The sequence below is a fragment of the Cervus elaphus genome, chromosome 27, assembly GCF_910594005.1.
Source record: "Cervus elaphus chromosome 27, mCerEla1.1, whole genome shotgun sequence".
Lineage (NCBI taxonomy): Eukaryota > Metazoa > Chordata > Mammalia > Artiodactyla > Cervidae > Cervus > Cervus elaphus.
This window is the reverse complement of record NC_057841.1, coordinates 51,234,949-51,254,681: the sequence shown is the minus strand read 5'-3', so window position 1 is coordinate 51,254,681 and position 19,733 is coordinate 51,234,949. Positions and strand designations below refer to the sequence as shown.

The following is a 19,733-nucleotide window of genomic DNA, read 5'->3' as shown; positions in this document are numbered from 1 at the left end:
TTTTAAAGCGACAGGGTGTCTAGACGGCCACGTGACGAGGCCGGAGCCGGGCGCGCCACTGCGCAGTGGAACCAGCAGAGCAGAGGGCCCGGGGGGGGGGGGGGGGGGCGGGGAGGAGGCGGCGGCGGCTGGGGGGCGGGGGAGGGAAGGGGAGGAAGGGGGAGGGAAGGGGGCGGGGGCGGGAGGCCTTGCGGGAGGCGGCGAGCCCCGGGCACACTCGCTCGCCTGCTCGGCGCACGGAGGAGCCTGTCCCCGAGCCGCGCCAGCCGAGCCAGCCGGGCGCCGTGCTCGGTCCGCTCGCCGCGCCGGAGAGAGCTGCCCGAGACGAGAGCCAGCCCGCCGGCGCCGAGCTGCCGAGCGCCCGGCCCAGGAGCCCCTGAGTGCGGCGCGGCGAGCCCCCGGCGGCGGCAGAAGGACCCGAGTGCCAGGAGAGGGCGGACGGGGGGACGAGGAGGCTCCCGGCCGCGACGAGGAGAGTCTCGGAGAAGGCGGCGTGAGGGACAACCGGGGCCTCCAGCCGCCGCAGCCGAGTCGGGGCGAGCAGCCTTTTACAGGGAGCCCCGGCGGCCAGCCGCAACCCGGGGAGGGGGCGCCGGCGGCCCCCGCGCTAGAGAGCAGAGGGCGAGAGCGCGCCGCCCGCCAGGGGCCCGCCGCGGCCGCCGCGCCGCCCTCCCCCGCGCTGTCAGCCCCGCGGGGCGCAGCCGCCGCCGCCGCAGCATCTTCTGCCCCTGCGCCCCCGCCAGCCCCAAGGAAGTCCCCGCCGACGACCGGGGCCCCCGGGAGCGCAAGAGGAAAGGCCAGAGACTCCCCTAAACCACCCAGATGCGAAGGATTGAAGCAGCCTAGCCAAAGCTTTCTGTGGATTAAAAATATATATATAGGATTTTTTTTTTTTCTTGGCAGAAGAAAAGGAGAGGAAGACCAGCGGGGCTCTGCAAGGAAAAAAGGGGGATGTAACTCGTGGATACGTTTTTTTTTTTTTTTTTCCTTCCACCCCTCAAACGTCTCGTTCTACTTTGTAAACATTTTCTTTTTTTAAACCCCAGCTCCAGCCGGACGCCCCCAGACCTCCGGGGTGCGAGGAGGTGGTGTTTCTCATTTGGGGCTTTGCATGTTTGGTTCTTAGATTTTGAGAGAGCCTCCTTATTTCGCCAGACATCTCATGTGGGGTGAAGTCCACTCAGCCCCCTCCCCCGAGTCTTCGTGTGCACGGAATTCAAGGAGATCCGGTTACTAAGGATATAGAAGAAAAAAATAAATCGCGTGCCTGCTTTTTTTTTTTTAATTGCCTGCTTCTCCCCACCCCCGAATTAAGTTGCTTAGCAAGGGGGAAAGAGGCTTTTTCCTCCCTCCAGCAGCCCTGCCGAACGCCTTTCGTTTTTTGCCGCCGCGGATCTTCCATGTAGGCAGCCGAGGCTGGCGAGCCCGACACTCGGGAGCCGCTGCGGGGGGGCCTCTTTTTGGGGAGGCGCCGACCCGGGTAGGCTTCGCCGCCCCCAGGGAAGCGGCGGCCGCGTTCCTCCGGGGTGCGCCGGGGCCCGAGAGCGGCGCACGGCGCCGGCCGCGCGGGGTGGGGCAGCCGGAGCGCAGGCCCCCGAGCCCCGGCGGGCGCCCCCGGGCCCCCGCGCGCGCTCCGGCCTCCGGGAGACTGGCGCATGCCACGGAGCGCCCCTCGGGCCGCCGCCGCTCTTGCCAGGGCCCCTGCTGCTGCTGCTGTCGCCTGCGCCTGCTGCCCCAACTCGGCGCCCGACTTCTTCATGGTGTGCGGAGGTCATGTTCGCTCCTTAGCCGGCCAACGACTTTTCTCCTCGCCTCCTCGCCCCGCATGTTCAGGACCAAACGATCTGCGCTCGTCCGGCGTCTCTGGAGGAGCCGTGCGCCCGGCGGCGAGGACGAGGAGGAGGGCGCGGGGGGAGGCGGAGGAGGAGGCGAGCTGCGGGGAGAAGGGGCGACGGACGGCCGGGCGCATGGGGCCGGCGGCGGCGGCGGCGCAGGCAGGGCTGTCTGCTGCCTGGGCAAGGCGGTGCGAGGTGCCAAAGGTCACCACCATCCCCACCCCCCAGCCGCGGGCGCCGGCGCGGCCGGGGGAGGCGAGGCGGATCTGAAAGCGCTCACGCACTCGGTGCTCAAGAAACTGAAGGAACGGCAGCTGGAGCTACTGCTCCAGGCCGTGGAGTCCCGCGGCGGTACGCGCACCGCGTGCCTCTTGTTGCCCGGCCGCCTGGACTGCAGGCTGGGCCTGGGGGCTCCCGGCGGCTCGCCGCCGGCGCAGCCGCCCTCCACCTACTCGCTCCCCCTCCTACTGTGCAAAGTGTTCAGGTGGCCGGATCTCAGGCATTCCTCGGAAGTCAAGAGGCTGTGTTGCTGTGAATCTTACGGGAAGATCAACCCCGAGCTGGTGTGCTGCAACCCCCATCACCTTAGCCGACTCTGCGAACTAGGTAAGAAGTTGATCCGCGCCCACCCGCGCGTGCCCCACCCTCCCCCCGGCACTCAGGTGGGGGGAAGAAAAGCCCGATTGGGCTGTGGGTTAGTGCAGCCACCTCGCCGGAGGGCTGTGTGTGCATTTCCTCCTGGGAGGAGATTTGGGGGACAAAGGTGGAGAGGGGACCCGGAGAAACTGGAAAGGCATTCCCTCGGGGTTCCCTTCCAGTTTTCTCTCCTCGGTGGCCCCAAGGGCGGGGGGTGGGGGGTGGTGCTCGGGGCCCTACTTGTTCATGCCCACATTCTGCAGACATGGGGTTATTTCCGGATCAGCCAAGGGGGTGCCGAGAGAAGTGGGGTGGGGGTCACGCCTCCCCCTCAAGGAGAACTGCGTTGAGGTGTGTGGCCGATTTGGATTCGGTCCAAGCCCGCCAAGGAAGGCTCGGAGAAGCGGTAGTAAAGGCTGGAGAGGAAGACTCCCCTTTAGGAAGGGAGGGGGAGCGTCACGTCGGGCGCAAGGGGCCAGGAGCCTGCCCTGGCCGGCGCAGCTTTGGGTTTTGAGGCAGAGAGAGCAGGATAGGAGGCCGAGCTGGGTACCTGCTCCCAGCTCCGCCAGCCCGGTGTGAGAGAGAACCGGCAATCAGGGGAAGTTGGGTGCCCCCTACTTTCTATCAGCTCAGGAGAGAGAGCACTGTAACCGACCGTCGGATGGTTTGCCCCCAGACTACTGAGCTGGGCCCTGGGCTCCTCAGTTGGGGTCCTCCTGTATGCTTCCAGGCTTCTCCATTGCATCCCTTTTCTCTGCCTCTTTGTGCGGGGGCGGAGTGCCCCTCGGGCGCCCACCGATCCAAGTTCCCCAGAGCCTTTGGGGTGCACCTTCCGGGGGAGCTGGGCAAGGGGGAAGCCCGTGTTCTCCGCGCGGGTGCGGGGCGCAGCGGCGGTGGCGGAGAGGAACTGCGCCCCGGGGGGACGGGTCGGGGCGGGGGCCGCAGGGGCGGAGGGAGCAGCGTCTGAAGTTCTGGGACGCGAAGGGGGAGGGGGGCTTCGTCGCCCCCCGCCCCGTGAACTGCGACGTGCGGCGGCCCCGGCCGAGCGGCGGCCGAGCCGGCGGTTTGCAGCCGGGCCGGCCGAGCGCGGCGGCGGCGGCCGCAGACGTGGAGGAGCGCCGCGCCGAGGCTGGCGCCAGGCGGCCTCTTTTGTTTATCTGACAGCTAAATATCAAGGCAATCACCGCCTCGCGGCCCTGCCTCCAACCCCCACAGCTAAGACAAACAGTTGGGCTAAAAGAATGCCTCTGTTATCATAAGTTTCTATCTCTCTCTCTCAGGGCTCGGCCTTTATTTTCTCTTTCTTTTTTAATTCCAGAGTCTCCCCCTCCTCCTTACTCCAGATACCCGATGGATTTTCTCAAACCAACTGGTGAGTAGCTGATTTTAAAAATATCCTTCCTGTCTTAAGTTAGAAATGGAGGCTGTAGAACGCGGATTTGTGTGTCTAGGCAGCGGCTTGGGGAGACGCTGGACTTGCCCTGAGGTGGTTATAGGTTTCCTCTGTTGGCAGTTTGGTGGATTTTTTTTTTTTTTTCTTTTTCTTTTTTTGTTGTGACTGGAGCTGGAGGTAATGTGTGTGTGTGTGTGTGTGTGTACATATATATTTTTCTTTTTGCAAAGATGTTTCTTAGGTATGCTTTCCATTTTGTTCCTTTTTTTCTTGCATTTGCATCCCATAACCCAAGCTGGCTCAACTCAACGCGTGGACTCTGGTCCGTGCAGAAGTGTCTAGGGAGCCAAATGGGACAGGGTGATGGGAAACGTGGGAGACTCTGAGTGCCAGAAGTATCAGTGGGGAGATTGGAGAGCCCGATGGAAAGGAAGACTGTGTTTAGAAAAGTGCAGAGATGACCTCGGTTTGGGGCAAGAGAATAGAAAATTTAAGGAGTAAAGGCAACAACTCCCTCCCCCCCCTAGTTTTCTCAGAATTCCTAGTGGGGGCCATAAAAGTGTTTAGCATAGCTCTGCCTGCCTGTCGCTTTGTCACTGGATGGCATTCAGCCAGGGCAGAAGCCCCACTTGAGGCTGGCACCAGCCCTGTTGCGTTTGTCTGCATTCAGTTTCTGGCTGGCAGTGCAGGGGAGGAGGGAGGAGGCACCGCAAAGCTGGGGGCAGATCCGATGGGTCCTTGTTTCCTGGAGCCCCTTCTTACAGCGGGGAGGTTCCTGTGCCTGCAAGTCTGAGTTGTAACTGTGGTCTCTGCCGGTGCCTGAGAAATGCAGTGCTTGTGACAGTCTTATTTTGCCATGGTTCTGGGAGTAGGAGAAATCAAGGGTTGGGCCCCATTTTCCTCTTGGAATTCTACAGGTCCTTCCGCCTCATGAGTTTTGGCTGTTGGGCCTTTCCCCCCACTAATTAAAAGTTTTGCTGGGGCGTTGTCCTAAATTAAATACTTTAATGAATGGTGTAAGCGAAGCCCATGGTCTCCAGCCAGCCCTCCCTGACTCCACACTCCCTCCAGTCGGAAGGCGTTGCTGCTTGCCTGGTGCCTGTCTAATAAGTGGCCTGCGAAGCATATGATATTTTGCTTTCGATTTACAAAACACCAGATAAATGGTCATTAATGAGGAGATAAACCAGCTCTGTATTTGTAACAAACGTTAACTGAGATTACCAAGGTCTGTTTTCTCCAAGAATGTAACTTGACTGGGTTTTTGGCATCAAGACTCAAGAATTCTTTTATGAGCTTAGTTCTCCAAGGGGCCCTCTCTCTCCTGCTTTTTGTTTTTCCTTCTGTAGTCTTCAAATGTGGAGGTTTTCCTTAAAAGAGAGAGAGAGGCCAGTCATCTTGGCCCCAGGCTTAAAGACGACTGGGGGAACTGTTCTGAGAGAAACTTCCTAAAACCATAGGAAAGAAGGCCCGCGTTCTGTTGGGTTTCCTGCAGAGATTGTGGATAGCTCTGTCCACCGGATTCAAGCACTCACCGTCTTAGGCCAGGACCTCATTTTCAGTGAGTGGAGTGATATATTTATTCATTAGCAAGTGTTGACATTAGGTAGCAAAATGTGTGTAAACAGAGAAGCCACAGACAGGAATGCGCCATTTCCAAGGGGGAGAAAAGTTGTCCGGATCAGCCAATAGGAAGTGATTAACCTGCCAATCGGAAACTCAGACAGCTGGTTACTCACCCAAAACGTTTGTGTAAAACAAAACAACAACAAAAAACAGAAAAGTAGCTCCCCCCCCAAACCCAGCAAACCCTGAAATTTAAAAAAAAAAAAAAAAGAGTAATGAAAAGTACCATCCTGCTATAAGGACACGAGGGAGCTAATGAAAGCCCCCATGGGAATCTCCTGGCACATTGGAGGACAGCCAGGGCTGGCTTTGCTGGCTGCAGTGGCCAGGGGCACCGAGGTCAGCCACACAGATGAGATGCTGCCCCAGCTTTCTCTTTGCCTTGTACATTGTGGAGAGTATTTGGCTGCGGAATTTAGATCAGCTGCTCACATTGTAAAGTTTCCGAGTCCAGGTTGAATTTTTGGCCTTGGGTTACTAGGTGAGAACCAGCCATAAGGTTTACAATGGAACGTTATTAAAATCTTAACCAGTTGCACAACTAAGGGAATCTCTTCTGCAAAGTCTCCAGCATGGGCAGAGGTGGTGGGGAGGGGTCAGGGCCTGGTCCCTCTGTGGCCTTTGGAGGAACTGGTGGTGGTGGTTTAGTCATTAAGTCGTGTCCAACTCTTGGCGATCCAATGAACTGTAGCCCGCCAGGCTCTTCTGTCCATGGGATTTCCCAGGCAAGCATACTGGCGTGGGTTGCCAGTTCCTTCTCCAGGGGATCTTCCTGACCCAGGGATCGAACCCCGGTCTCCTACATTGCAGGCGAACTCTACGGAGTGAGCCACCAGGGAAGCCTTTGGAGGAATGCCAGGGCTAAAAGTTGGGAGTTCCAGTTTGCTATGGTTCAAGCTGTTCCACTGCAGCCTCTGGGATGGCCTGGCTTTGGTAGACCTGAGTGCTAGGTGGTTCGAAGTCAGCAGGATCTTCTGGGAAGGGGCGGTCGCCATGGCTGAATGAAGGAGCAGGGTGTCTGTGACATGAGGCTTTCAGAAATCATGGCACCTCTCCACCGTTATCACACCAGGGGTGAGAGCAGGCTTTTAGGATGAGATCCCAGTTTATGGAGTAGGGGTGCTGTGTGGGCTCTGTTTCCTGTTTCCTCTGTATCTGAAGGTCTGAACTATTTGAAGAATGTCTTGGGGTGGGAGCGGGGGTGATGTTGCTGGCTATACGCTCCTTGCTTAGGCAAGGGACCCAGGTGACCAGTGCCTCTTTGCAGGTCAGGCCTCCAAAGCCTAGTCTGAGACCTTACCCTGCACCTAGTTTTTAACTCAGGCCACTGTTTTCCAGGCTTGTTTTTAAATCTAGAAATGATCGAAGCAATTAGATGATGCATTCATTCACTCATTTATTGGTTTGTTCATTCATTCAGTCACTCTACAGGCCCAATGATGTGCCTGCCTAAAATGCATTGATGATTCCGATGCACTGGTTTGTCCTGTAACCAGGGCTGTGGGTTGGGGCAGAGCTTAGGGTATAGTGGTGGTGGGGGGACTCCTCTGTGCCAGATGATACTTAGGAAGCTCAGAACTAAGTTGACAAGACAATGCTGGCTGTCGGGAAACCATTCTTTGAGAGAAGAGGGGGTCCCCAGCTTTGTCACCTTGTATCCCTTGTGCAGCTCATTCCAGGCACACGTCTTCAAGGGCTCTCTTGCTTCTGAGAGAGGGAATTGAGTCTCCCACAGAACCCAGCACTTCTGGGGAGCAGCAGAAGCTGACACCCTGACTTGGGAGAGCTATCGCAGCGAAGCTCTTTTTTTTGTGGGTGAGAGACGGAGGTGTGGCCTCTTGGCCGTTTACTAGCCTGGCAGGACCTAGATGATGCTGAAGATTGTCTCAGCCCAACTACCTGCAGGGAAGAGAGTGAGGCCTGCTGGGGAGGAGAGGGCTGAACCCTTGGGTAGGGCCCAGCTCACTGGGTGGCCCCTTGGGCTACTCAGTGACGCCTCAGTTTACCTGGGTGCATGTCAAACAGGTATACCTTGCTCCTTCACTGAGGTGGTAGGGAGACCTAATTAATGTTTGTAAATCCCTCCTGAGATCAAAGGCGCACAAAGGGCAGAGCACCATTTCATAGAAACGCTTGTGGTTGCCGGTGTGGAGCTGGCTTACCTTTGATCTGAGGCCGGCTGACAGCCCTCATCGCGGTCGCAGCTCTACCCCGAGATGCCGGGCTCTTCCTTTGAAACACACCTTGCCCCTGGGATTTAGCCAGCCAGAGCTGGGGGCAGCGGGGGCTGGCCGCAGAGAAGTCATCGTGTTTAAATGTGTGGGGGTGTCTTTCGTTTTGGGGGGAGCCTGTCTCTCCATCAGGGTGAAGGCCATCGGAGTAGTTTGGAAAGTGCAGGGTATACACTCTTTAACCAGCAACTCCATTTCCTGCCTGCCCCTATTGTTTTCCATTTGATTAAGTGTATCCTGTAACACTGTATATTCCTGTTAGGAATTAAACTTTACCCTGATACAATGAGATTACCCACATGATCTTTTCTGTCTCCCCTGCCTGATGCTGCCACTCCTCGGCCCACCCTTCCCCTGTGGAGAAGAATTCTTGGAAAGTTGTTCTTCCAACCTGAGAGAGAATGCAAGAGCGGGATTAGAGAGAGAACCTGAGACTTGGGATGGGGTGGGAGGGGGGCAGGCCCAGCCCCATCCCCATTTTACCCAGAGAATGGAGACAGCTGCTAGGTCCCTGGAGAGCTCCATGGCTACTTACCTCTGGGCTCCTCTTTCCCTTGGCTTCCTATTTGCCATCTTGGCTAAGCGGTTCCAGTGGGAAGCTAGTAATGCACACTCCATGGACGTCCTACTAGTGACCTGGAGAAGGAGGGTCTGGGATTTGCACCATCTGACGCCGTGTGACTGCTTTGGAGCCAGGACACTCCTTTCCTGACTGGCCTTTTCTCTGTGGATTTCCTAAGTTTGGCATTGGCAGTGATGCCCGATACACTTACGGGGTCTTGTGTATTTTTGTTTCATGGGACTAATTAGTTGTGGTTCGTAGCCATTATTTTTTTGTTTTAATTGCTTGGAGGGAGGTTGTGGAGTCTGTCTATTTCTCAGCTGGAATCATCATTATCCTCATTAACATTTAGGTCACTATGCTGAGCACTGGAGGGTGACAGAGACATTGAAGAGAAGGTTATAGACTAGTTCAGGCAGACAGGATCTGAAGGTGAAAGATCAGGAAAGACAGCGGAAGGCAACTCCGCAAGTGCAGGGTGCCAGAAAGATTTTTATAGGGACGGAGGGCAGGGAACCTTGCAGGTCTGGGGTTGCCTGGGAAGGTTTCCACACACGGGAAGTTTTTGGATTAGGTCTGGAAGGAGCTGGGAGTCTTGCTGAGAATGTTCTCTGTTCTCTTGACTTGAGGGGGCTTCACCCAGGTGTGTACATGAATAAGATTCTTTGAGTTGTACTTGAGATTTTCTTGCACTTTACCGCTATTAGAAAGGGAAAAGCAGTCCCTTCAGCCCAACACCCCTTTCTTAAGGAACTGGGAAGTCTGTCAGTAAACAGGTGAGAGTGGTGGCGAGGGCCACTGGATCCAAGCAAAGAGGCCATGCCCTTGATCTTTCTCCGAGAAAGGTGGCTGGGAGGGAACCTGGGCCTCCTTTGTTTGACCTTGGGGACTACCTGGTTTCCTCAATGTGGGGACTTGCAATAAAAGAAAAAATTCCAGCCAGTCTGTGATCGAGTCTGACTTGACGAATGATTAACTGGCTGCCCGGAGCCCAGACGGGTGACAAGGTGCTGTGGTCTGTCTCATGATGGGTAGCAAAGCCTGAGCAGCGCATTAATAATCAGCATCGTGGCTGGGAGTCAGCTGTTTGGAATGTGTGGTTTCTCTTTAATGCTGCTTAGAATGTGCTTAAAAATTAATCTTGGTGTACTTATTTATTTATTTGTGTATTTATTTCTCTCTTCTTCTCAAATCCACAGCAGACTGTCCAGATGCTGTGCCTTCCTCCGCTGAAACAGGGGGAACGAATTATCTGGCCCCTGGGGGGCTTTCAGGTGAGACGCTTTTCTCTTATTTTCCCGGGGATTCCAAGGCCTCTTGAAATGATTGGAGATTTTGGAGGACCGGAGGTGGCCTTCTGCCACCACAGCTGGTCTGGAGTTAATCCGCGCTTTTATGTGCATTAAACTGGATGTATCTTCGCTGACTCCCGTCGCCCTTCAGCTCAAGGTCCTGGGCCACTCCATAGATGTGGAAATGGGGGCCTCAAGGGTGTGGGCTCTGTTTCTTGGTTGTTGTTAAGCAGCTCCCGGCTGGAGGGGCTTCCGCTTGGTGACTCTGGTGTTCTTAGTTCTTGGGTTTAAGCTCTTCTCTTGCTCTCTCAGTGCATCAGGTGCCTTGAAAGGAGGGGATCCATCGTTTGGAAACTTGTAGAGGACAGATCCCGGGTGTAGGATGGGCGTTTAGAGAAGACGACCTCGGGGCTTCCCTGCCCATCCTGCCTCCAGGTCGAGCTTCCGGCCGGCGTCTATAGTGCATGTTGGGGGTGGATGGATGGGTCACTGCAGACAGTAGGAGCTGACACTGTGAGCCAGCAGGGAAGGTGTCCCTCAGGGCCCACGGGTGTGAGCAAGGGGCCTGGAATTTGCCCTGGTTGGAGGGTTATGGAATTGGGTGAGGGGCACTGGGTAGCCCGAGCATCCTTATCCCTGAGAGACAGGAGAAGAGAGTGATAAACTTGGAGATGCTCATTAGCAATGTAAGTGGGAGACATTTCCATTTTGTTCTAAAGATGTCCTGTTTCCACCTGCTTTTCCCACCCCAGTATGCGTGCCATCACAGGATTTTCTAACAACTAGCTAAAACAAGAGGGAAAGTAACCTGGGGGAGAAAAGAGAATCCAGTAGGGTTCTGGGCATTTGCCTTTGGGACATCTGCGTAGGTGGGATCGTGGCAGCCCAGATGGAAGCTGTAAAACGCTTCTGAGAGGGGACTTCTCACTGGTCAGGTGTCAGTCTCGGTTCCTCCCAGCCAGTTCCCGCTGCAGGAATTGATCTTGCCGAGAATGTCTTCAGGGAGACCCTTGTTTGTTTTGATTTCAGTGCAGTATGTACTCTGGTTGTTATCTGAGACAGAGGGTATTGTTTATTCAAAGCTCCTAATGAGAGCGGAGCAGGAAAAAAGAGGAACCCAGAGAGGGCAGGGGGCTAGGGAGCGTGAGGATGAGCGTGGACCGTGGGGGTGGAGGAGGGGAGAACATACAGGGATGTATGAGTTGCATCTCTTCTGCTTTCTAAGGCTAAGAGGGTTCCGGAAAGAAAGAAGGCCAAGGAGGAGGAAAGGGTCTGGGCAAAGTCGCGCGCTGAGGATGTTGTTAGACGGTTTTATTTTTTAAATCCTGAATGTGCAGGAGGAGTCCCAGCCCCTCCGAACCACATGAAATAAGCAAGGGAAGTGGTAGCTTTTGAAAGGGGTCTTTTCAGAAGGTTTGTCTTCTTGATAACATCTTGTCTGTCTCCTCTGCTGGAGGAAGTGACGGCACCAGCCTGGGCCACCAGCCTCCTTTCCCGGCCCCAGAGCCAAACAGTGTCACAGTGCAGCCCCTTCTGAGATGGGTGGGCTTCTGAGAGTTTTTCTAGTCCTGGGAAGAAACTGGGGGTAAAGCAATGATGAACCCCCCAGCCCCCAGCCCCCATAGTAACTGCAGCCATTTCGATGAATGAGGAGCTGCTAGGAAGGAGTGCTTGTCTCTGAAGGGCTAGCATGGTTCAAGGGAACTGCAAAAAGAAAAAAAAGTGATGGGGGGGGCTCCACATGAAAGAGCATTTGTTTTGAATTTTAGCTCTTGATTTACTAATTCCCAAGGCTTCAAAGTTTGAGCCCTTTCTTCTTTCAGAGTTGGAGCGGTTTATTAATAATGTGCTGTGGGGGGAAATTGAAGAAACTGTTTCTTGGGTTGTTGCCAGTGGTTTGGGGGTATCTGGAGGGGAGGCAATGGGTGCTGAGAAAACCCAGGGCTCCCATCTCTGCAGTGAGAATGCCCTCTCCCGCCCCCCACTCTCCCCTGCAAAAGATGATTGTAGTGGCCCAGGTCCAAGGTGGAGGGTTTTGCAAATGGAGAATGCCCAAACCTCCTTTCCAAGAAGTTGATCTTTCCATGGGGGGTGGTAGGGGTGGGGTGGCCAGGATGAGGCCAGTTGCGGGGTGAGGGGGTGCGTTGGCTGAATGAGGCAGGGGAAGAAGGCTGGAGGGGGCGTGCCTGCCGTGCTGAGGGCCAGGCCAAGTGGGCATCAAGGTGGGGTGCAGGAAAAGCGCCCACACGCCCCTGCCCCCACCTCCCCCTGGAAATCACCTCTCTGAGTGTCTCCTTCACAGGCCCCCATGTGCTGTTTTCCTTCCTGTCCTGCCCTGGCTGAGAGCAGGCTTAATGAATGGGGCTCAGTTTAGGGCGGGAGGAAGGTCGGCAGCGGGAGCCAGGGCTTGATTCTCTTGGCAGGGGAAGAAGGGAAAGGAAAAACAGTGGTGTGAAAACGTGGTGCCTCGGAGGTGGGGGTGGGGGGTATGCTCGAAGGCACGCCCCTCCTGAGATGCCGGGGTGACTCCAAGGCTGGCCCTTCCCTTTCCTGCGAGGAAGGGGAGTGGGCGGGCAGGAGTGCTGGGAGCCAGCCCGCTGGCTGCAGGTTGGAATTCCAGCCGCGCAGCGCAGGGCTGGCCGGTGAGACACAGGCCCGGGCCTCTGGGACTCAGCGAAACAGACCCCACCCCTGCAAGTTTCCTCAGTCTGGGAAAACGGCACACATTTTTAGAAGGCTGTGACTCGGTTCCAGGAGATTGTACTTTCATTTCTGACAGCCGGCTCTTCGAGACAGATGGATTGCTCGGTGCCTGGTTGTGTGTGTGTGTGTGCGTGCGTGTGCGCGCATGCACGCGTGTGTGCGGGCTGCAGACGTACAGATAGACGATCCCGTGCACACACACATGAGCGGGCAGATGCCCGTGGGCAGGCTCGGGGTAGGCCTGGGTCCCTCTCACACGGGCGTCGGTGAACGACAGACAGCTTCTCCTTGAGGATGTGTGCTTGGGGCCTGGGGAGTGTTTATGGACTGGTTCTGAATCGCAATCGTAGGTGTGGTACTTCTTGAAAGACGTGTAGAACAAACCCTGTTGTTGGCATGCATCCTGGACTAGGTGTCCCCACCTTGGAGAGGTCTGACATCGATGGGAAGCTTCTGGGTTCAGCTTGGTGGTGGAAATGGAGAGGATTTACTTGCAGAGCTTTCTCTGTATCACTGGTAATTGAAAGCATGCGTTTGAAACTGTCATCTTTGCAGCCTCCATCTGCAGTTTGGGAGGGGCGGGGGAGCTTTCATTCAGCTTGTCTGCTGTCCTGATTTGGGGAGGGGAGGTGGGGGTGTTGAAGGAATACCGCCTCACTTCTGAGTTCTAGGTTGTTCAGCTGAAGACCCTTCATATATTGATGTCTAAAGCAGGTTGGGCCTCCCTGGTGAAGGGCAGGGATTGGAGGCCAGTGTCATTCATCATCATTTAAACTTCAAAATGGGGCTTCCCAGGTGGCACTCGTGGTAAAAGAACCCACCTGCCAATGCAAGAGGTGTAAGAGATGCTGGTTTGATTCCTGGAGGAGGAAATGGCAACCCACTCCAGTATTCTTGCTTGGAGAATCCCATGGACTGAGGAACCTGGCAGGCTACAGCCCATGGGGTCACAGAGAGTTGGACATGACTGAAACATCTTAGCAAGCAAGCAAAATTTCAAAAATGGTGCCACTTTCGAGGAGGGCTTCCCTGATAGCTCAGTTGGTAAAGAATCTGCCTGCAATGCAGAATACTCCTGGTTCGATTCCTGGGTCAGGAAGATCCACTGGAGAAGGGATAGGCTACCCACTCCAGTAATCTTGGGCTTCCCTTGTGGCTCAGCTGGTAAAGAATCTGCCTGCAATGTGGGAGACCTGTGTTCAATCCCTGGGTTGGAAAGATTCCCCTGGAGAAGGGAAAGGCTACCCACTCCAGTATTCTGGCCTGGAGAATTCCATGGACTGTATAGTCCATGGGGTCGCAAAAAGTCTGACACAACTGAGCAACTTTGACTTGGAGGAGGGAGGTGGGAGGCAGTGGAGACCTTGTACAGATGTGTCTGGGGGAGGTGGCTGAGCGAGCCCTCTCTTGCCTGGGCAAAGCCACGCTCATTGGAGACAGGGTTCTACCAGCCCAGGGGAGGCCCACTCCTTTGCCAAGATCTTCAGATCCATGTATCGCTTCTAGTTCTGGGTGATGGGAGTGCCCTTAGGCCAGCATCCATTCCAGGAACGGTTCTTTCCTCTTCTTTGATGGCTGCTGGCGTCTCTGAGAGCCACAGAGGAGAGTCTTCAAGAACACCTGTATAATATGGAAACGTGGTCCTGGCTCCATCCACCGTCAACTTGGGCCCAAACCAAGAAGCTCAGGCAAAACTGTTCCATCCTGTTTTTAAGGAACGTTATTCAGCTGCATTTGTTGTCTGGTTGGGAACAGTGATGGCAAACTGGGAATTTGGCCTGGGTGCCTGTGTGTGTGTGTGTTTCAGTGTCTCCTTCCTGTGCCTGGGAACAGGCAACTTGTGGTTTCTCTGGTGTCTCTAATGCCTTGGGGAGTGGGGTGGGGGTGGGTGGCGTTCATCCAAGTGGCCAAGAGCATGGGCTTTGGGGTTGTCAAATGGAGCAGCCCATGTGACCATGAGCAAGCCCCTTATGTACCCACTCCCTTTCCTTCACGCCCCTGTGAGGAGTGACAGTCTGGATCTCTGGGGACCCACATGTCCCCTAGTGCCAACCTGATGACTCAGGCCCAGGCCAGCTCACCTGGTGCACACCCAGTGAAGACCAGTCACAGACAGCAGCTCAGACTCTTGGCCTCTTCTGCAAGGCTTGAGGTCATGCACTCAACCCTGGGGGAGGGCTCACTGTTAAACTCCCTTTGTCCTGGAAAGAATGAGACAGTCAGGCAGGAGTTAAATGCAGGGTGACAGCGTTTAAAGTCTCTGGAGCAAACGGGCTGCCCTGCCGGCCAGACGAGATGGGCCGCTGCCTCATGCATCCTGTCACCCAGACGGAACCTGGCCAGCCCGTGGAGGGAGAGGGGGTCAGGTGAGGGTCAGGTTCCGGTGTATCTCTTGGCCACAGTCTGGGACACTAACTCCCCCTCCCCAGGTAGGCTTTGCCTTAGCAGAGCCCAGCTGTCGGCCTCTGGACCTCAAGAAATGTCAAAGGATTCATGACCCAGTTTGGCTCCCTGGGCTTCTTCCTTGCTGCTGTTACTGTCCCGAGACGCTGCTCCTGCATCCAGTGCTCGCATTGACGCTCCCTTCACAGCCGGTGTCTTAACCCAGTGGGAGAAAAAAAGACACAGGCAGGGGTCTCCAGTACTGCCTGCATGTTAGGACCCCTGGGATCTTTCACCTCACAGTCTGCTGGTACAATCCCAGCAACAAGTGTTTTTTGAGGCTTCCCGGGTGATTTCAAGGTGCAGACAAGTTGGGGAGCCTCTGATGTAGGGGGTAAAAGGATCTCTGTTCCCATGGGGACTAACCCTGGTGGCCTCTCTTGGTGGCTGTGCACAGATTGTCTGTGCTCCTATGGTGAAGAATTCGAGTATCTTGCTTGTTGAGCCTCTTCTCAGCTAAGACATTTGCTCGGTGGTAGGGGGTTTCCCTGGTGGCTCAGCGGTACAGGATCTGCCTGCCAATGCAGGAGACGTAGGCTCAATCGCTGGGTCCGGAAGAACCCCTGGAGAAGGAAATGGCAACCACTCTAGTATTCTTGCCTGGAAAATCCCATGGACAGAGGAGTCTGGCGGGCTACAGTCCATGGGGTCACAAAGAGTCGGTCCTGATTTAGCAACTAAACAACCGCAAGAAATTTGACAAGATGTATTAACTCTGCCCCTGCCTCCTGGTGGCTTTACTTGTAGTGAAGGACATCGTAAAAGTGACCCTGAGTCAGGGTTTCCTTTCAGGATGCTGAAGGTGTTCTGGAACTCGGTAGTGATGATGCTCAGCTCTGCGGGTGCTGTCATTGTCATTAATGGTAAATGTTATGTGATGTGAATCTTGCCACAATCGTAAAAAATAGTGATCTGCGGTGGCTTTATATACATGCAGGTATTTAGTGCCTAAGAAACACTGGCTCTGGAGGATAAAACACTGGGAGCTATTGGAGGTAGACACTTATTTCCAATGCATCTCTGAGGTCTCGCAGGGTCGGGGTGTGGGGTGCAGGGAGTAGGGGAGATTGATCAAGGGCCTGTCTCTGTGATTTTTCAACCTTTCCTTTTCCATGCTGGTGGCAGAAAGGAGAGACAGGAAAGTTCCCTGTGGCTCATTTTCCACGGCTGACCTTTCAGCAGGGGAAGGAAGTCCCCTTCTTTTTTCTCTGCCCCAGACGCTCTTTCCCTCTGGGCGGCCCAGGGTCTGGTAAGCAGCCCTGCAGGGGCTATCTCCCAAAGCCTGAGGTCTTCCTGACCCCCGCTGGGCAATCTGGACCCCTCCTCTGGGCCTGCTGCTCGAGCCTCTGGTCCATGTGACGCCTCCGCCGAGGCCGTAGGGCTGCAGGGGAGGCTAGTGGCTCGCGGGAGCCCTGCTTTGCAGGAGCCCTGTGAAAGGATACTGTACAGTGTGACCACTGGGAGGTCACCACTGGCCCAGCCATCGCTCCTCGCGCAGTACTGAATGGCTAGCCCAGTCTGGCTGTGTGCCTACTGTCACAGACAGGCTTCCTCTCCGGGCTATTTTCAGCGGGAAGATATTATTAACTGCTGAGGCACAGTTCTCAATTTAGTGGCTAACACACCAAGAAAGCAACATTCCCTTGGTGGCGGCTGCTCTACCTAAACATGTTGGCTCATGGCGGGGTGCTGCCCCCAGCCCCCTTCCGCTTCTCCCCGTGGGGATCTGCACCCTAGCCCACTTTCTGGGAGAGCTGGGGCTGTAGATTGAGCAGCTGCCATAGAGAGAAACGAGGCTTTCTCTTAAAGCCGGCTCAGAGGTGTAGACAGTGATCATGGTTTATATTCTAAGATGGGGAGATCTTTGTGACTGGGATGGGGCACTGTACGGAAATAGGAACTTTCTATGGAGTTTAGGGCAGTTGTTTAAACCAGGGTGATAACTTTCACCTTGGAAGTGAACAGGAAATATTGGGACAAGACAGGAAATTGCATCATTCCTTTTATGAGAAGAACTCCAGAGAAAAGTGGTTCATGGAAGGTAGTGGCTGCAAGGAGGCCAGCCGGGTTCTGTTTTGTTTTGTTTCTTTCCTAGCCCCTTCTTTTCCTTCCACTCTCCAGAGAACCTTTAGGCCATTTTCATTTAAGAAAGAGACTGTTTGAGAACTTTATGTGATTTTTATTATTTTAAAAAAAAATTTTTTTTTACTAGAAGGGTCACCTTCAGTTGAAATGTTAACTGCAGCCCTATTTCCCGGTTTACTAAAGAATCTTTCATGACTTTTTCAGCTTCCTTCCCCAAGTGGTGAGGCTGAGCAGCTCTTGGCTGGAAGCGAATTTTGGTTTGGCTGCACAGTCTTCTTCGATGCTGAGCCCCACCCGGTGTCATTAGCTCAGTTTTAACTTGCAAAAAAGAAAAAAAAAAGAAACACACACACACACACACAAATATATTTTGGGGGGCAGGGGATAGGTAGGAATCTACTGATGCCCATAGCCTTTTCACCCCAGCGTGGGCTTCGCTTGACCATGGTGCCTGACACCTGGAAGGCTGGGGCTGTCTTTATTTACAAGCTCGGAGCCTCATTTTGCTCAGGGAGTCCCTGCCTTAGCTTCCTGAGTGTCTAGTGCTGGGGTTCTGGTGAGAAGAGGTGGCAGACGACAGTTCCCCTGGTGTAGCTGTGCCCGGGAGCTGCGCTTTGCCCTGGGTCATGGGGTATTGTGGCCCTGAGTCACCCAGTAGCTTCCCCCAGAAAGAGGGCTTGTGCAGCCCCGCGGTGGAGAAGGTGGGGTTGTGCCGAGTGTGAAAACAGTTGTCATTTTACTCATCTCTGGGTTTCTAAGCCCCCGCTTTGACAGAGTCATTGTTCTCTGACGGGGGCGGGACATGGGACAGCACCCTGACCCGGGCTGCCAAGGAGCCATCTTTAGGATGGAGACCAGGAAGAAAGAGGTTTGTGTGTGGCTGGCTTGCTCCTTTCCCCCCTCAGCTTTTTTTTTTTTCTTAGTGGGCTTGTTTTGTTTTCATAACACAACAACGGCCCTGGGGGTGTGTAAGAGCACTGTGGGACACTTGGTGAGGGTCACGTGTCCAGATGGAGCAGGATGCCAAGGCAGAAGGCTGTGGGCAGGTGGTGAGCCCACGGAGGTTGCCTGGCCAGCGCCTGGCTTGGAAACACCTCGCGGGATCAGCCGCAGCTGGCTGGGAAGGAGCTGAGGACAGGGGCTCTCTTCCTGCCTCAGCCTTTCTGGCTGACCCCTGCCTGGAAGGCACCCTCCCAAATAGGTGGGTTCACACGGGCCGCTTCCTGCTAGTTGTAAGCTGGGGTGGTGGTGGGGGTGGTCAGTGGGGGACCAACTGGTTTGGTCCAATCACTGAGCGGTGATTTATTGAGCACCTACTGTGTGCCAGGCTCTGCCGTTCTTGGACTCTCTGCAGAGGGTAACGGTTCGTCTGAAGGTGTTAGGGGGTCAGTGAGGTGGAGGGTCCTTGGAACAGAATTTGGCAGCTTCCGAGCTGTGGGGTGAGGTGGTGTTGTAAGACACAGCTGAGGTGCAGGGGCGGGCCTGGGGCTGTGCTTTGGTTGTGTAGTCTGTTGAGAGCCGAGATAAAGCAAAGCTTGTTGATAAACAGAGGTCTGTCTCCCCTGTTCCTGGGTCTGTCCCTGCTGCCCGCTCATCTTGTTGACGGTGAGATAACAGCCTGTAATAGCAGGAGGTAGGATTGTAGTCCAGACCCTGGCTGTACCTGGGAGCACAGCTGAGCATGCAATAGGGGCAGGGGACATCTGGAATGGTAGCATTTATGCCTTCACAGCCACAGGGGAGGTGGGACATTTCCAAAGCCCGGGAGTTTGAGTTTTCTAACTCTGGTGGGCTTGATTCTCATGAAGACCATCTGGGGATGCAACACTTGGTTTTTAATTTAAAATCTGATGGTCAAGTCCATTTTTGAGTTCCCAGATGGTTTGAGAGGCTCTGGCCCACCTGCGGGTGGGTTTCCACGGGGTAATCTAACACCTAGTTACCAAGGGGTTTCATGTTCGCACGCATCCTGCCCTGGCTGTTCCCGAGGCCGACTGATGGCTTCTTGGGAGTTCACTGGTTTCATTCATTCGTTCTTGCTCCTGTGTCAAGTCGGAAGAGCTGTTTTGGCCTGGGGTTTGATCCTGGACAGCAAGGGAAGGGTGGATTTCAACTCCAGTTTCCCTCTTACAAAATGGAGAGTTTCTATCTTTTAGACTCGATCACCAAGCCTGGACTGCTGGCTCTCCTGTTTACTCATTTCTGTGTTGCTGTTTTTTAACTTTTTAACTTGGGGTTAACAGGAACAAAAAAGTACTAAGCCCAGAAAGGACTGTGCTGTCAGTAAACTCGCCTTTCTGCCTTTGCCAGCTGGAGTTTAAATCTTCATCACCCTTTCCCACCTTGCGGTCGGTCTCTGAAGTTGGCAGGTCTCCTCCTCCGGTAGGCTCAGCGAGCTTCTGGGGCTCGAGAGGGCCAGGAAGAACTGCTCTGCTCAGAAAGTGCCTGGGGACCTTGCCAGCCCCAGGGCAGCCTCCCAGCCAGCACGGCCCCTCCCCCTCATTAATCAGTAACCCAGAGGGAAAAGCAAGAGATGCGTTCTTCCTGTGATCTGGGTGCACAGTACAGTTCTTAAAAATAGATGGGCCCCAACTCCAGCTCAGTGGGATCAGAGTCAAAGCCCCGCTGGGGGTGTTTCCTGGGGAAGAGACCTGGCACTGGGGGTCTTTCAGAGATTCAGAAGCCCCCCATCCCTCATCCCAGTCAGATGCCCGGGATGGGGTTTGGAGAGATTACAGTGGGAGGTAAAGTGCCCACCCTCCAGGTTTCCATCCTCTGGGCTGAGGTTGGAGGCACAGCCACCAGCTGGCTGCATGGCCTTTGCGGAGCCATTTTTGTCCTGGACCGTAGTTTTTTCCTCTACAAAATAAGCCAGTGGACCTGGTCTCCACGCCCCTTGCAGCACCGAGTTGCATCCTGTGATCTGTG

At 55.0% G+C, this 19,733-nt stretch overlaps 1 protein-coding gene across 2 annotated transcripts in view; it reads left to right on the top strand.

Annotated features, from left to right (window-relative positions):
- Positions 1-222: 222 nt before the first annotated feature.
- The window catches only part of SMAD7 (SMAD family member 7), a 29,973-nt gene continuing 10,462 nt past the window's right edge, over positions 223-19,733 (top strand). The window contains exons 1-3 of one of the 2 annotated variants that reach the window (XM_043889095.1): positions 223-2,441; positions 3,790-3,843; positions 9,486-9,557. In XM_043889095.1, the coding sequence (XP_043745030.1) occupies positions 1,826-2,441; positions 3,790-3,843; positions 9,486-9,557 (742 nt within the window). In that variant the 5' untranslated portion in view covers positions 223-1,825. Of the gene's footprint in view, positions 2,442-3,789; positions 3,844-9,482; positions 9,558-19,733 lie in introns of both variants that reach the window. The other variant, XM_043889094.1, reaches the window with a different exon arrangement.